This window comes from Oncorhynchus keta, chromosome 12 (genome assembly GCF_023373465.1).
Source record: "Oncorhynchus keta strain PuntledgeMale-10-30-2019 chromosome 12, Oket_V2, whole genome shotgun sequence".
Taxonomy (NCBI): domain Eukaryota; kingdom Metazoa; phylum Chordata; class Actinopteri; order Salmoniformes; family Salmonidae; genus Oncorhynchus; species Oncorhynchus keta.
This window is the reverse complement of record NC_068432.1, coordinates 17,460,468-17,477,949: the sequence shown is the minus strand read 5'-3', so window position 1 is coordinate 17,477,949 and position 17,482 is coordinate 17,460,468. Positions and strand designations below refer to the sequence as shown.

General features: G+C 39.7%; 1 protein-coding gene across 4 annotated transcripts in view; it reads left to right on the top strand.

Annotated features, from left to right (window-relative positions):
- Nucleotides 1-385: 385 nt before the first annotated feature.
- Nucleotides 386-17,482, top strand: part of cadm1a (cell adhesion molecule 1a) — a 431,723-nt gene continuing 414,626 nt past the window's right edge. For 3 of the 4 annotated variants that reach the window (XM_035782006.2, XM_035782004.2, XM_035782002.2), the window contains exon 1: nt 386-513. In XM_035782006.2, coding sequence (XP_035637899.1) covers nt 441-513 — 73 coding nt within the window. In that variant the 5' untranslated portion in view covers nt 386-440. The remainder of the gene's footprint in view (nt 514-17,482) is intronic. The other variant, XM_035782003.2, reaches the window with a different exon arrangement.

The following is a 17,482-nucleotide window of genomic DNA, read 5'->3' as shown; positions in this document are numbered from 1 at the left end:
TCAAGTCCAGCAACTTTGATAGTTACCATATAAAGAATGCATGCATTTCAAAGCTGCCAACCACATGATACTACCCAGTTCCATCATGAGTCATCTATCATTGAGTCATGTAAGCACTAGCTAGCTGTATGTTACACAAAAATAGTTAGGAAAGTTCACTGCATGTTTGCCTCGAACCCATTTTAACCCTTTACACAAAAATAATTTCATGTTCTGGAATGGATGAACAATTGAAATAAAAAGCTTAAGAATTTTCCCTTGCTCATATTCATAAGTATCCACAGTAACACCTTTGTTAGCTTTTCAGTTACCTAGCGATCTTTTTTAAACGAGCAATTTGAATTGTCCCCTCCCTTCCATGCATATCATTAAAGAGAACGCTGTTGTCGCTAGGTGAAGTACTACTCGCGCCGCCAGATAGAAAGAAGCAGGTGTCCAACATGGCGATCACAGGCAACGGATCTCTCGCTACTCTTCTCTTTTTGTTCATGATTCCAGCAGCTCTTCATAAAGGTAGGATTTCGGACGATAAACTTAAGTGAAACAAACCTACGTCTTTGAATAGATTTCTATGGACATGGGGGGCAAAAATGTGTCTGCATTAAGCGCAAGCTTTTTCTGGATGTGTCCGCATGATTGTGGATCGATAATAATAAACGAAGAAGCTGAATGTAACTGTTCTTCAAGTTGTAATATGGTATTTAATGTGCCTAAAGGATGAAAAAAATACTAAAATAGTTGTTACATTCTTTGAGTATTTCCATCTATCTCAAATACAGCATTTACAGATGTTTTTGTCTTCCATATAGTCAACTAACCCTTCACACAAATCACTTTGGCTAGTTTTCCCTTCTCGTCTCGAGCCCTGTTCCACTGCCACATACACGCACATAGCTTGTTGGCAGTTTAAATGAGCGAAATTAGATATGAAAACGGTTGTTTTTCAAGTATTCAAGTTGTACGTTCAACTTCAGTGTAAAAGTTGAACGTGGTTTGTTTAAGTTAACCAGTCAGCTGTTCTCAATACTTTTGGGTTGTGATTATCCAGATTCTGTAGAACGCCGAAGCCTACAATGAATGCTGAATATTCTAGCGCGAGCTATTCAGTGCGATGCTTGATTTAGGCAGGCTACCATTGCAATTGCATCATTTTTTTTTCTGGGGAGAGGATCAGTTTTATTATGATGATGTTGGCAGTTAGATCTTTACAAATAGTATTTAGTCTGCTCAAACTATGAACCTTACTGGGGTGATTGATTGGCCACAGTGCGTGTTACATGCGTAATTTAGCGGGCTGTTGATGCAGTGTAGGTAGAAAGGATACTCTGTAGCTTAACAGTTGAATGCCCAGGGAACGGCATTAGTGGTGTGCAGATGCTATACGGATGTAGACAAAAGTTGTTAGTGCTGCTTTTTTGATTTGGCTTGCTTCCTAAACACCTGTTTAAAATCAAATCAGTGGCTTACATAAAACGACATGAGCGTGTGCTGTTATAGACTACGTGATAGGCTATTACGAATTAAACTGATTCAATGATCGCAAATATCGTGCAAAAGGAATTCAGTCCCCGCGTTGAGCATACATTTCAATTCAGATGTAGCTAAACTCCTGAATCTCTGAAGTTTTTTTTGAATATGTCTTTCATGTTAGTTACCTCAATTTGAAGCATAGGCTACCGGTAGTTATTTCTTGAATTATCATAGTCTATTTAGTCTTGTGGAAAGGAATAAACGATTCTCCGAAAAATCCGGCGGGCGCATTAGGCAGCTCTGCCATTTGCCAAGAACACTTGTTTTGTTAGTACACATCTATTTTCGAAATTATAAGTTTAGTTTACTGTAGGCTGAACATCAACAGGCTACTCTTAATTAAAGCTACCAAGTACCAACACTTGCTGTATAACCTATGATATTGCAGTCCATAAGATGTGCACGGACCTATTTAAAAAAAAAATGTATTTAACCAGGCAAGTAAATTAAGAACAAAGAATATATATTTACATACACGCTGACACATATAACGTTAGGCTGAATATTTGGCACTTCTTCAGTGTGTTATCTTCTTTCAGAGTACTTCTTCTGGATGCTCTTTAGCATTTCATTGCCAAGGTTTTTATACTAGGTGCCGTATATTTATATTAGGTAGCCTGTACTATTACGTTTTTGTTAATAATATAAGTTAATGTATCCTAATCGGACCAAGTCAGTCAATACGTGGAATTCATAGAAAACATGTTTATGCGTTCAACACGTGATTTAACCCTATCAGTCCCAAACCACCAGCGAAAATCTGCTTTTAATTTATCTGACTTTAATTTATCTGCATGTCCAGCTCATACATTTTGCCTCACAATTAAGTGTTTTATTTTAAGGACAACCATGACTACAAGTAGAACACTAAACAGTTGCATTCATGAGTTTAATTGACAAATGAAATAGTTTGCTCACTGGGAAATTAATATCCATCTCGTCAGTGACAACTGTGTGGAGTTTAGAGTTTGTGACAGCAACTATGTGCGATTATTACCATATTATAAAGGAAAGGGGATACCTAGTCAGTTGTCCAACTGAAATGTGTCTTCCACATGTAACCCAACCCCTCTGAATCAGAGAGGTGCAGGGGGCTGCCTTAATCAACATCCACATATTTGGCGCCCGGGGAACAGTGGGTTGGTTATTTTCCGTGCTCAGGGGCAGAACTACAGATTTTTACCTTGTTAGTTCTGGGATTCGATCCAGCAACCTTCTGGTTACTGGCCCAACGCTCTAACCACTAGGCTATATCCACTATGTTCTGGGGTTTCCTATGATCTTCTATGCAAAAATACCCCTTACCTTCTAACAGCTCTGGTGTAGCTTGTGAGCGTCATAGAGCAAAACATTACATGTGCGTGCTTGTGAGAGTCTGTTTTGTTTATATATATATATATATATATATATATATATATAGTTTGTAGCTCAAACCATTCAGACTCTAAAGACGTTTTGTAAAAATACCCGGTCCCGGGGCATCAACCCTTGTCTTACAAACACTGCTCTAGCTCAGCCCCCGTTAATCACACAGACTAACGGTTATCTGCGGATGCAGAAGAAATTGACGAATCCAATGTTACAACCCATAAGTCTGAAGATAAAACATACAATATTTAGAAGACCTAAATGTGCCAGCGTTACATTGGGACTCATTGGGTTAAATAGGAGGCTATTGCTGCTTTTCACTCAAATGAAGCACAAACTTCAATGCACCACATTCACATTAGGGATGATAGAATAATGGAAACCGACTAACCGTGATTTCTCCCTAAACCCACCTTTTCCTGGGATAAATAACTGTGGGAAACAGGTAAATTATAATAATTGATTTCTATGAACACAATAACATGAAATGGAACTGTTAAATGATATGCAATGTCTAAATCTGGCTTCTCCACAGCCTTTTCTCTGCTATCTGCATGATCAATGATCAACACTCAGGATGGGTACAGACTAACTAGTGATGCACCAGTATTACATTTTTGGCCGATATCTGATATTTTCCTTGCCAAAAAAACAGATACCGATATTTAAAATTTTAGCGCCCTTTTTAAGCATTCTAGTACAGTTAAATAGTTAACACACACATGGACAAAGCGGTCGAAGGCACTGCATCTCGGTGCAAGAGGCGTCACTACAGTCTATGGTTCGAATCCAGGCTGTGTCACATAATTGGCCCAGTGTCGTCCGGGTTTGGCTTGGGTAGGCCGTCATTGTAAATAAGAATTTGTTCTTAACTGGCTTGCCAAGTTAAAGAAAGGTTACACACCACACTGACCAAAAAGTTATTTTGTTGGCGTTTACGTATGTCCCCATTACCAGTAAAACATAATCAAAAACTATATATTTCACTTACTTGCTGTGCTGTTTCATTGTTCATTTGTTCAGTCGTTTCATTCTCAACAAGGATTTCTATGGAACGCTGTTTGGGTCTTTGCTATGGAACGCTGTTTGGGTCTTTGCTATGGAACGCTGTTTGGGTCTTAGGCATGGAACGCTGTTTGGGTCTTTGCTATGGAACGCTGTTTGGGTCTTTGCTATGGAACGCTGTTTGGGTCTTTGCCATGGAACGCTGTTTGGGTCTTTGCCATGGAACTCTGTTTGGGTCTTTGCCATGGAACGCTGTTTGTGTCTTTGCCATGGAACGCTGTTTGGGTCTTTGCCATGGAACTCTGTTTGGGTCTTTGCCATGGAACGCTGTTTGTGTCTTTGCTATGGAACGCTGTTTGGGTCTTTGCCATGGAACGCTGTTTGGGTCTTTGCCATGGAACTCTGTTTGGGTCTTTGCCATGGAACGCTGTTTGGGTCTTTGCTATGGAACGCTGTTTGGGTCTTTGCCATGGAATGCTGTTTGGGTCTTTGCTATGGAATGCTGTTTGGGTCTTTGCCATGGAACGCCGTTTGTGTCTTTGCTATGGAACGCTGTTTGGGTCTTTGCTATGGAACTCTGTTTGGGTCTTTGCTATGGAACGCTGTTTGGGTCTTTGCTATGGAATGCTGTTTGGGTCTTTGCTATGGAACGCTGTTTGGGTCTTTGCTATGGAACTCTGTTTGGGTCTTTGCTATGGAACGCTGTTTGGGTCTTTGCTATGGAACGCTGTTTGGGTCTTTGCTATGGAACGCTGTTTGGGTCTTTGCTATGGAACGCTGTTTGGGTCTTTGCTATGGAACTCTGTTTGGGTCTTTGCTATGGAACTCTGTTTGAGTCTTTGCTATGGAACGCTGTTTGGGTCTTTGCTATGGAACGCTGTTTGGGTCTTTGCCATGGAACTCTGTTTGGGTCTTTGCCATGGAACGCTGTTTGGGTCTTTGCTATGGAACGCTGTTTGGGTCTTTGCTATGGAACGCTGTTTGGGTCTTTGCTATGGAACTCTGTTTCGGTCTTTGCGTGTCAAAGATACTATTTAACACTATTTGACGTGTCAAATAACACTATTTGACCAATCAGGACCTGAATATGTCACATGTCACATAATAATTGAACAGGTTCATTCATTTTTTATGTAGTTATTGCACACCGATTACACTATCACTCGTATTTCATATGTCACAACGATTCATTGATATGTATGCTATGATGCTGGTAAAGTTGTCTCGCGCACCTACAGTGCTGGTCATAAAAAAAGTTAGCTAGCTCATGGATGCAAACAATGTTCTTCCCCAAAAACATAGCAAAACGACAGTCTGTTTCAAGGTAGCTAATTATATAGCTAGGTGTCATCATCTAAAATAAGCCTAATTTATAAGACAGTTCTTATTTGATTAATGGTGGTCGGACCCATCTATGTGAAGCTAGCCACAATATGGATTAGCCACAATAGTGGACTTTGCGGTTAGCCTTCAAAATAAAAGTATGGCATAATTCTATTTGTATTAATTTACATTACTGTCAATTACATACTTTTATTTTGAAGGCTAACCGCAAATTCCGCTATTGTGCCTAATCCTTATTGTGGTTAGCTTCACAACACATATCCCGGTGCGGTCGAGCGTCACTAGCTAAATGAAGCTAGCTGGCTGCTTATAACGTTAGCTTTGGGCAACAGGGTTAAGTAGCTGGCTAGCTATTTATTTTCATGAATTGAAGGTCAATTTCAATAGACAAACAACAAGTGGCAACCTAGCTAATACTTACAAGGACTCCTAAATCACTGCTAAGAATAATGAACATGACTGCAGTTTCTACTAGTCATTGTTTTCTGGTTGGTTGTATTGGTGCTAGCTAGGTACCAAGCTAAAGCTAACTACCCCAGAAGTTGCAGTCGAACAAATATTGCTTTATTACCAACGCGGTATTGTAAACACATTGTTCGTGGCAGGTGTTTGCTTGTTTGTAGACCTTTTTGTACAGCTTTGACAGTGCTACTGCAAAGACCCACACGGCGTTCCATAGTATGAATGTCGTGAAGCTAATAGCAGTGACGCTATTACTGTGTAACTCCGGTAGGGCAACATCTGAAAAATAGCACACTTGGTAGTGTGTACTGGTGCCTCAACCAGTCGGCGAAAGCCAACATCACCCACGACAGAGAACGGTTGATTGTCAGAGGCAATGAATTCCATTTTCTTGGCTTTAATGGATTTCGCCTTTGAGTTGTCTCTAGAGGTAGACCGATTATCATTTTTCAACATCGATACCGATTATTGGAGGACCAAAAAAAAGCAGATGCCGATTTTTTGTATATATATTTGTAATAATAACAATTACAACAATACTGAATGAACAATGAACACTTTTATATTAACTTAATATAATACATAAATAAAATTAATTTAGTCTCAATTAAATTATGAAATAGTTTCAATTTGGTTTAAATAATGCAAAAACACAGTGTTGGAGAAGAAAGTAAAAGTGCAATATGTGCCATGTAAAAAGCTAACGTTTAATTTCCTTGCGCAGAACATGAGAACATACAGTGGGGCAAAAATGTATTTAGTCAGCCACCAGTTGTGCAAGTTCTCCCACTTAAAAAGATGAGAGAGGCCTGTAATTTTCATCATAGGTACACTTCAACTATGACAGACAAAATGAGAAAAAAAATCCAGAAAATCACATTGTAGGATTTTTAATTAATTAATTTGCAAATTATGGTGGAAAATAAGTATTTGGTCACCTACAAACAAGTGAGAAAAGTGACTAAATACTTTTTTGCCCCACTGTATGGAAGCTGGTGGTTTCTTTTAACATGAGTCTTCGTTATTCCCAGTTAAGAAGTTTCAGTTATTATAGGAATTATGATCCGTCAACTTTTTCTCTCTATATCATTTGTATTTAATATTGGATGTTCTTATAGGCACTTTAGGATTGCCAGCCTCTGGAGTTCATAGGCTTGAAGTCATAAACAGCGCTGTGCCTCAAGCAATGCTAAGAGCTGCTGGCAAACGCTCAGTCAGACTGCTCTATCAAATATCAAATCATAGACTTAATTATAAAAAACACACAGAAATACGAGCCTTTGGTCAGTAATATGGTCAAATCCGGAAACTATTATTTTGTTCTTTCAGTGAAATACGGAACTGTTCCATATTTTATCGACCGGGTGGCAACCCGAAGTCTAAATATTGCTGTTACATTGCACAACCTTCAATGTTATGTCATAATTATGTAAAATTTGGGCAAATTAATTACGGTCTTTGTTAGGAAGAAATGGTGAGGCCAAAACTGCTGCATATACCCTGACTCTGCTTGCACTGAACGCAAGAGAAGTGACACAATTTCCCTAGTTAATATTGCCTGCTAACATGCATTTCTTTTAACTAAACATGCAGTCCAAAAAATATATACTTCTGTGTATTGATTTTAAGGAAGGCATTGATGTTTATGGTTTATGCGATTATGCTGCGGTACTTAGAGGTAATTTGTGGTTTAGAATGGTACCCTACTTCACCACTTCATGACACCAGACCAGCGCAAGGTGGAGTTAGAGCGCTGATTATGCTTTCGGGTCCTACTGTGTCTAAATAGAAACTTCTAAAGCCATGACATAATTTTCTGGAATTTTCTGCGAAAAGTGCAAATCATTCCCAGAACAACAGCAAAGGACCTTGTGAAGATGCTGGAGGAAACAGGTACAAAAGTATCTATATCCACAGTAAAATTAGTCCTATATCGACATAACCTGAAAGGCGGTTCAGCAAGGAAGAAGCCACTGCTGCAAAACCGCCATAAAAAAGCCAGTCTATGGTTTACAACTGCACATGGGGACAAAGCTCGTACTTTTTGGAGAAATGTCCTCTGGTCTGACGCAACAAAAATATAACTGTTTGGCCACAATGACCATCGTTATGTTTGGAGGAAAAAGGGGGAGGCTTGCAAGCCGAAGAACCCCATCCCATTCTTGAAGCACACGGGTGGCAGCTTCATGTTGTGTGGGTGCTTTGCTGCAGGAGGGACTGGTGCACTTCACAAAATAGATGGCGTCATGATGTAGGAAAATTATGTGGATATATTGACGCAACATCTTAAGATTTCAGTCCGGAAGTTAAAGCTTGGTCGCAAATGGGTCTTCCAAATGGACAATGACCCCAAGCATACTTCCAAAGTTGTGGCAAAATGGCTTAAGGACAACAAAGTCAAGGTATTGGAGTGGCCATCACAAAGCCCTGACCTCAATCCTATATAACATTTGTGGGCAGAACTGAAAAAGCGTGTGCGAGCAAGGAGGCCTACAAACCTGACTCAGTTACACCAGCTCTGTCAGGAGGAATGGGACAAAATTCGCCCAACTTATTGTGGGAAGAATGTGGAAGGCTACCCGAAACGTTTGACCCAAGTTAAACAATCTAAAGGCAATGCTACCAAATACTAATTGAGTGTATGTAAACTTCTGACCCACTGGGAATGTGATGAAAGAAATAAAAGCTGAAAGAAATTATTCTCTCTAACATTCTACTCTGACAATTAATCCACACAAAAAACTGTCAACCGAATTTCTAGTAATTTCTCCTCCTTCCAGGCTTTTTTGTCTTTGAACTTATATGGTGATTGGCATCTAAACTTTCATATATATAGAGATGTCCTAGCCTATCTCTTTCAGGTTATAAATTCAATGCAGTATTAGCCTGATATTTAGCTAATGAATGATGGGTTATACTATGCAGAAGGTTCTAACTTAGAGCTTCTGTATCTTGCGCGATACGCAACTGCACTCCGCTTGCCTCTTTCCTTAAACAACGCCCCTTAGCTGTTGGAGTCTCAGGAGAAGCTAGACTTGAATGGCGTGCTGGACATTTTTTTGCATTTCTTATTCTAATAGACTTCGAAGAGGGACGCAAGCTCATTTTTGTTGAATGTTAAGTACAGCAGCCAAGAAAATACGCTATGGCGCTAGGCTATACCAATTATTTGTTCAGACCCATACCCATTCAATCTTCGCAAAGAGAAGTGAAAGACATCTGCATCTTATTCTACTCCTATATTATTCAAGCATGTCATTACAATGATGAAGATAAGGACAACTGTACTTATTTAATACTTATTTTATTTAACTGTTGAAAGTTATGGAAGAATTAAGAGGTAATACTAATGCTAATACTCATGTCGCACAACACTAGGGGACATATTATGAAAGGTGTCTATATGCTCAAGTCCAGCCTACTAATGATAAAAATGTAAAATAGGCCCTATTATATTTCAAAATCAGATTTGCTAACCTATAATTGTCACTTTTTGGAGGCTACATGTCTTTCACCAGCATTGCATGTCCTCTCCCAGCTTCATGGTTTGAATGAGGTGTGTATATCCTGTCCATATAATACAGTATAATATACAGTACATATGGAAAGTATTCGGAGCCCATTTTCCCCCCACATTTTGTTACATTACAGCCATATTCTAAAATTGATTAAATGTTTTTTTTTTAACTTAATCAATCCACACACAATACCCCATAATGACAAAGCAAAAACGTTTTTAGAAAAATGGAAATATCACATTTACATATGTATTCAGACACTTTACTCAGTACTCTGTTCAAGCACCTTTGGCAGCGATTACAGTTTCAAGTCTTCTTGGGTATGGCTCTACAGGCTTGGCACACCTGTATTTTGGGAGTTTCTCCCATTTTTCTCTGCAGATCATCTCAAGCTCTGTCAGGTTGGATGGGGAGCGTCGCTGCACAGATATTTTCAGGTATCTCCAGAGCTGTTTGATTGGATTCAAGTCCGGGCTCTGGCTGGGCCACTCAAGGACATTCAGAGACTTGTCCCGAAGCCACTCCTGCTTTCTCTTGGCTGTGTGCTTAGGGTTATTGTCCTGTTGGAAGGTGAACCTTCGCCCCAGTCTGAGGTCCTGGGGTGCTCTGGTGCAGGTTTTCGTCAAGGATCTCTCTGTACTTTGCTCCATTCATCTTTCCCTCGATCCTGAGTAATCTCCCAGTCCCTGCCGCTGAAAAACATCACCACCATGCTTCACCGTAGGGATGGTGCCAGGTTTCCTCCAGACGTGATGCTTGGCTTTCATGCCAAAGAGTTCAATCTTGGCTTCATCAGACCAGAGAATCTTGTTTCTCATGGTCTGAGAGTCCTTCAGGTGCCTTTTTGCAAACTCCAAGTGGGCTTTCATGTGCCTTTTCCTGAGGAGTGGCTTCCGTCTGCCAACTCTACCATAAAGGCCTGATTGGTGGAGTGCTGCAGAAATTGTGTTCCTTCTGCAAGGTTTTCCCATCTCCACAGAGGAACTCTGGAGCTCTGTTAAAGTGACCATCGGGTTCTTGGTCACGTCCCTGACCAAGACCCTTCTCCCCTGATTCCTTAGGTTGGCTGGGCGGCCAGCTCTAGGAAGAGTCTTGGTGGTTCCAAACTTCTTCCGTTTAAGAATGATGGAGGCCACTGTGTTTTTGGGACCTTCAATGCTGCAGAAATGTTTTGTTATCCTTCCCCAGATCTGTGCCCCAACACAATCCTGTCTCGGAGCTCTGCAGACGATTGCTTTGACCTCATGGCTTGGGTTTTGCTCTGACATGTGCTGTCAACTGTGGGGCCTTATAGGCAGACGTGTGCCTTTCCAAATCGTGCCCTTATAATTGATTTTTCCACTGTTGGACTGGATTATGTTGTAGAAACATCTCAAGGATGATCAATGGAAACCTGATGCACCTGAGTTCAATTTCGAGTCTCATAGCAACGGGTCTGAAATCTTTGTAAGTAAGGTTTTTTTTTTGTCTTTGTGGGGTATTGTGTGTATTTTTATGTAATCTATTTTAGAATAAAGCTGCAACGTAACAAAATCTGGAAATAGTCAAGGGGTCTGAATACTTTTGGAATGCACTGTAATACAGTACAGTAGTGGTTCACAATCCTGGTCCTGGGGACCCAAATGGGTGCACTTTTTTTTGTCCTACCACTAGACACTTGCTTCAAATCATCACAATCCTGATGATGATGAGCGGATGATTTCAATTAGTTGTGTATTGCTAGGACATAAACTAAAACCAAAATGTCCACCCCTTTGGGTCCCCAGGACCAGGATTGAGAACCACTGCAGTACAGTAATACAGTCCACACTAAAATATTAGCTTGTTTAATTGATTTACCTTAGAGAGCATAGCTACATCTATGGACTTGTATTTCTTCTGTTGTGTGTAATATGCGATAGCCTATATGTCAAAGGCTATGTGTTGGATAACGGTACAATCATTTGGGCTTTTTTAGACTTGGGTTCATAAAATGGCTCAGGTAGCATCAGGCTTGCATTTTCATGCAGGTCAAAGATCTAATCAAGTCCAGACATTGATATGCTTTATATGCTTTAGAATGACACTGGTTTTGGCAGGAAATACCGGGTTACCTGGGAGAAAAGTGATTTTATTCTCTGTATGGAACTTTTGTAAAATGCTGGGAAAATATTAAACCCTAATCCATTGTTGGAACAGTGGTAGGTGCTGGATAAATCACTGATCAAATGATCACATTTGCTGCCTTGTTGATTTTCAAACAAAGCATGGGGTAGGCCTACAGTCAGACAGAGAAAATCAATAATTTAACTTGACCACACTTTACAATTTGATAAGGAATTGCAGGATTTAAGATACACGGAGTCACTGAAACAATGGTAAATATTGCAGTGTATTCAAGACAAGAGAGTGCTTCAGGTGCATTCATTTGATCACCACTACATGTTGGCGCACGCGATGGTTTTAAGTTCATCATACGAGCAGTCATCAAATCACTCAAGTGCTCCAAACAAAATTGTTCAGCTGGTGAGGCATGTGAAGTTCTTAATGTAGATTTAATTTAATTGCTTGTGGCCATCTATTTACTTTCAAAGCGTTCAACATAGCCTAACTAGAGCATATTTTCAAAAATCACCATGAACAATTGGCCTAATGTGCAGTAATTTCCCATGTAGTTGGGCATTTTAACGATAGTTGTTCTATTGATTTTGCCTATTGCCATTGTTTCACAGCTAAACAGAAGAACCAGTACAGTTTGTTTGGCGTAGGCCTTTGGATGACCTTTTTAGTGAGACTGAATCTGTTAACCTCACTGTAATATTAAGTCAGAGTCAGACTGGGTAATAAAATCTCTAATTTCTCCACATCATTTGAATATCCTCCCGTATCCTGTATTGAGATTGGCTCACTGTAAAGTCAGTAGCCCAGTGATTGAAAACAGGTGTGGAAATGGACTTGTATATTTCCTGCTGCTCTCTGTTTCTCTGGTGCCCTGAGCAGTAATGAAGAACAATGGGTTTATTTTGAGGGGAGGGGCTGAAGATGTTGTGCCATCCAACAGATGATTGGGTTTGGTCACATCTGGCCACTATGCACTCAGCCTTCTCTCTCTTTGATTATACTAAGTAATTACTGAGGTGCTAACTGATCCCTGATGAGGGATGCTGGATTAAAATCACATATTTTGAAACTACTGTACAAAATGTGCCACTTTATAGGTCTACTTTTTTTTACAGTAAAAATTGAAATGTAGAAAAAAACACATTCATAGCTTTTGAAGATGTCAATCATAACAACAGTACTAAGTCTAGCACACTTCTCTGAAAATATTTGTTTCAAAACAAATATTTTGATTAGGCCTAGTTCTTTTCCCCCTGGAGTTGTTAGGCCCCAATAAGCTTGTTATAGCAGGATGTCATTAAATCAGACAGGAAGGGATGTTGTATGATATAAGTGGGCACATTTTGCATGAATTCATCCATATAATGCTGGGTTAAACAATGAATAAACAATCTATGGATATTATTTATGGTTCCATACCCCTGAATAACAAAATGCTGGTTCATCATTGTAAGCGGGTAAGGAAAATGAACGTGTCCTTTTGAATACAATACAGGTAATTATCAACTGGGCTTGATGGGCTTGAGTGATCTGCGTTCTCATGTCTGACATTAGCATAACACTCGAGCCGGTATTACATTTCAGTGCCCCTTACAAGACCCTTCAAGCAGCCTCACTGTCTCCCACGGAATTGGATCCCTTGTGCTCATTGTATTCAGTTCCTGCCTATTGTTCCTACCTATTGCTGCAGTGTCTTGTCTGATGATAGGTTCTCTGCTGTTTTGTCTGCACAAATGCCAGATGCTAGAGGATTATGCTGTCTAATGCTCTTTATGCCTGAGCTGGGTGATGCAAGGAGGGTCTTGTGTGAAAATGCACACTAGACCCTCCCTTGTGGTAAAGCTATTGAAGTACAGGTCAGAAACAATGTCCCTAAATAGCATTATTATGTAATAACATAACACTGTGTATTGTCAGAGTGATGACTTTTTATGAGCAACATATTAACAGTCACTGCAGTAGGCAGAGCCTAGGCCCAGCCTATTTCTTAATCCAACTAAATGTTTGAACCACGTTAGTTTTCTTAGACGGTTTGCTGCTGCATTAAAGTGTGCAGTATTTGTTGGGCTTCACTTGGCTGTCAGACTAATACCTTCCAGACTGAAAATGTGTGAGGGAGACACTAATCTGCATAAGAATATTTTTAAGGATTATGGCTGGAGTCTAGCAAGCTGCCTTCCTATTGATTGGTCGCTTGGCCCAACAGAAATGAGAGTGAGACCAGCCAGATCCCTCTTAATTCTTACTTAGTTTGAACACAGATAGATTTCCTGCCTTATTCTTGATGCTTTCTGTCCTATGGCTGGGTGGTATTATGTATTTTATGATATACCGGTATTGATGCATGGAACAGTTTGGGTCTTTACTTTGCCTTATATAAAGGTATTTGAATGTTTGGTTTCTTAAATATAATACGCCGTGTGTAAGGTCTCTCTCCGCTCTCTCTCTCTCCATGCCACTTTCCATACAGACCTAGCCCTGCCGTGCCCCCTTTCACTCAAGGAGCGCAATTGTTGTTCCTCGACCACAAGACACTTGCGTTCTGTCTGCATCATCAATGCAGCACATGCAAAAATGTTGATGACTACTACGCTGTTTTTACTTAATTTAAATCCACTATTAGTTTGTGTTTCTAACATCTGCAAACAGCTTATTTGTATTTTCTTAGCAAGTTGGGCCTAAATCTTAATCACTAGTTAGCTGGCTAGCTAGCTAATAAATGTACTGAGTCAGAGCAAACTTAATTAACTATACAGCCTGATAATTTCAGTGATGGGGTAGACCTAAATCAGCATGTTACTTGTGCAACAGTATCTTCTAAATCAAAAAGGAATAAGTGAAGCATGAATATGTTGGCTAAATGAAGTAGCTAAGAAAAAAAATTCAATGTAGACAAAGATTATAGGGTCCCCTAGGAAACACTTAACAACAATTTGGTTCCCACCCTGTTACAATGGCATTTTCATTCATGTCATGTCATGTCAAACAACACTGTATTCAAGTGCCCACTATTATACTGGAACTCTAGAAGTAGAAAATCATTCTATTTCCATGATTCCAACAGTTCACCCAAGTGTTTTGCTCTAAATCGTAATTGCAACATTTGGTTTAAAATGAGGCCTAGATTGTTTGCTGATATCGTGCAGCCCTACATGACAGTGTGGAAATGATCTCAAATGAGTGCAGAAATTGTTGACAATGCAGACTTTTGTTGTTGTTGTTGGTTGCAGTTGAATTTAACAGTATAAAATAATTAGAATGGAGAAACACCCATTGAAATCACTTAGGGTCACACACTACTCAAAGCAAATGTTGAACTTTTGTTATTCAGAAACATAAAATAACATCAAATAACGTCATACTGTCAATATTTGTGTAAATACTGAGATAGGATATTTTGGCCATATCGCCCAGCCCTATTCTGTCCTGCAATATTGATGATAATGATAGCATCAACATCAGCAGCAGACACAATAGCAACAGAAGTGTTATAACAGTGAAGTGGTTAGAGTTTTGGCTCTGGGCATACTGAACTAAATGCTCGCGGTTGTTGGTAACTTTTGAAGTTGTTTTCACAAAGCAGTGTTGATAATATTCATACATAATTAATTGAGAATTAAATTGTACTGCATTAAGGCAATGCAGGATGTATGAAACTTCAGTTCACCATTTAGGCCTAGGTTCTGAGGTAATTTATTTTTGTTTGCAATTTTGCTCAGGTCTTTAAAATGAAAGCCTTGGATGATGGGTGTTTGGTTTATAATGACTAACAGAACATAGGCCGTAAGTAATACGCTATTTAATACAGATGTTGATTCAGCATCTGGATACAGATAGAAGTTTAATTTATCAATAGACTAGTGCAGGGTTCCCCAATTGGCAGCCCTGAGCAATAATATATAACATTCCTAATGTATATATATTAGATGTCGACCGATTATGATTTTTCAACGCCGATACCAATTATTGGAGGACCAAAAAAAAAGCTGATACCGATTAATCGGCCAATTAAATGTTTTTTGTTGTTGTAATAATGACAATTACAACAATACTGAATGAACACTTATTTTAACTTAATATAATACATCAATAAAATCAATTTAGCCTCAAATAAAATGAAACATGTTCAATTTGGTTTAAATAATGCAAAAACAAAGTGTTGGAAAAGAAGTGCAATATGTGCCATGTAAAAAACCTAACGTTTAAGTTCCTTGCTCAGAACATGAGAACGTATGAAAGCTGGTATTTCATATACCTTTGACTATTGGATGTTCTTATTAGAGGTAGACCGATTAATCGGAATTTCAAGTTTTCATAACAAATCGGAAATCGGTATTTTTATACACCGATTTTTTAAATGTATTTGTATTTTTTACTACACCTTTATTTCATCTTTATTTAACTAGGCAAGTCAGTTAAGAACACATTCTTATTTTCAATGACGACCTAGGAACGGTGGGTTAATTGCCTTGTTCAGGGGCAGAACAACAGATTTTCACCTTGTCAGCTCGGGGGATCCAATCTTGCAACCTCATAGTTAACTAGTCCAACGCAATAACAACCTGCCTCTTGTTTGTTGCACTCTACAAGGAGACTGACTGCCTGTTACGCGAATGCAGTAGAAGCCAAGGTAAGTTGCTAGCTAGCATTAAATGTATCTTATAAAAAACAATCATATAATCAATGCAACGCTGGGGGAATGATTTAACAAAAGCGCATTTGTGGAAAAAGCACAATCGTTGGACGACTGTACCTAACCATAAACACCAATGCCTTTCTTAAAATCAATACACAGAAGTACAGTGAGGGGAAAAAGGATTTGATCCCCTGCTGATATTGTACGTTTGCCCACTGACAAAGAAATGATCCATCTATAATTTAAATGGCAGGTTTATTTGAACAGTGAGAGACAGAATAACAACAAACAATCCAGAGAAACGCATGTCAAAAATTTTATAAATTGATTTGCATTTTAATGGGGGAAATAAGTATTTGACCCCTCTCAATCAGAAAGATTTCTGGCTCCCAGATGTCTTTTATACAGAGTGCTCCTAAATCTCAGTTTGTTACCTGTATAAAAGACTGATTGCTTCTGTGGACAGGTGTCTTTTATACAGGTAACAAGCTCAGATTTAGGAGCACTCCCTTTAAGTGTATAAAAGACTGTATAAAAGACACCTGTCCACAGAAGCAATCAATCAATCAGATTCCAAACTCTCCACCATGGCTAAGACCAAGGAGCATCGCCAAGCAGCTTGGTGAGAAGGTGAAAAAGTTGGTGCGAATATTAGCAAATGGAAGAAACACAAAATAATTGTCAATCTCCCTCAGCCTGGGGCTACATGCAATATCTCAATGATCATGAGAACGGTGAGGAATCAGCCCAGAACTACACAGGAGGATCTTGTCAATGATCTCAAAGAAGCTGGGACCATAGTCACCAAGAAAACAATTGGTAACACACTACGCCGTGAAGAACTGAAATCCTGCAGCGCCCGCAAGGGCCCCCCTGCTCAAGAAAGCACATATACATGCCCGAGGACAACTGGGTGAAAGTGTTGTGGTCAGATCAGACAAAAATGGAGCTCTTTGGCATCAACTCAACTCGCCGTGTTTGGAGGAGGAGGAATGCTGCCTATGACCCCAAGAACACCATCCCCACCGTCAAACATGGAGGTGGAAACATTATGCTTTGGGTGTGTTTTTCTGGTAAGGGGACAGGACAACTTCACCACATCAAAGGGACGATGGACGAGGCCATGTAGCGTCAAATCTTGGGTGAGAACCTCCTTCCCTCAGCCAGGTCATTTAAAATGGGTCGTGGATGGGTATTCCAGCATGACAATGACCCAAAACACACGGCCAAGGCAACAAAGGAGTGGCTCAAGAAGAAGCACATTAAAGTCCTGGAGTGTCCTAGCCAGTCTCAGACCTTCATCCCATAGAAAATCTGTGGAGGGAGCTGAAGGTTCGAGTTGCCAAACGTCAGCCTCGAAACCTTAATGACTTGGAAAAGATCTGCAAAGAGGAGTGGGACCAAATCCCTCCTGAGATGTGTGCAATCCTGGTGGCCAACTACAAGAAACGTCTGACCTCTGTGATTGCCAACAAGGGTTAAGTCATGTTTTGCAGAGGGGTCAAATATTTATTTCCCT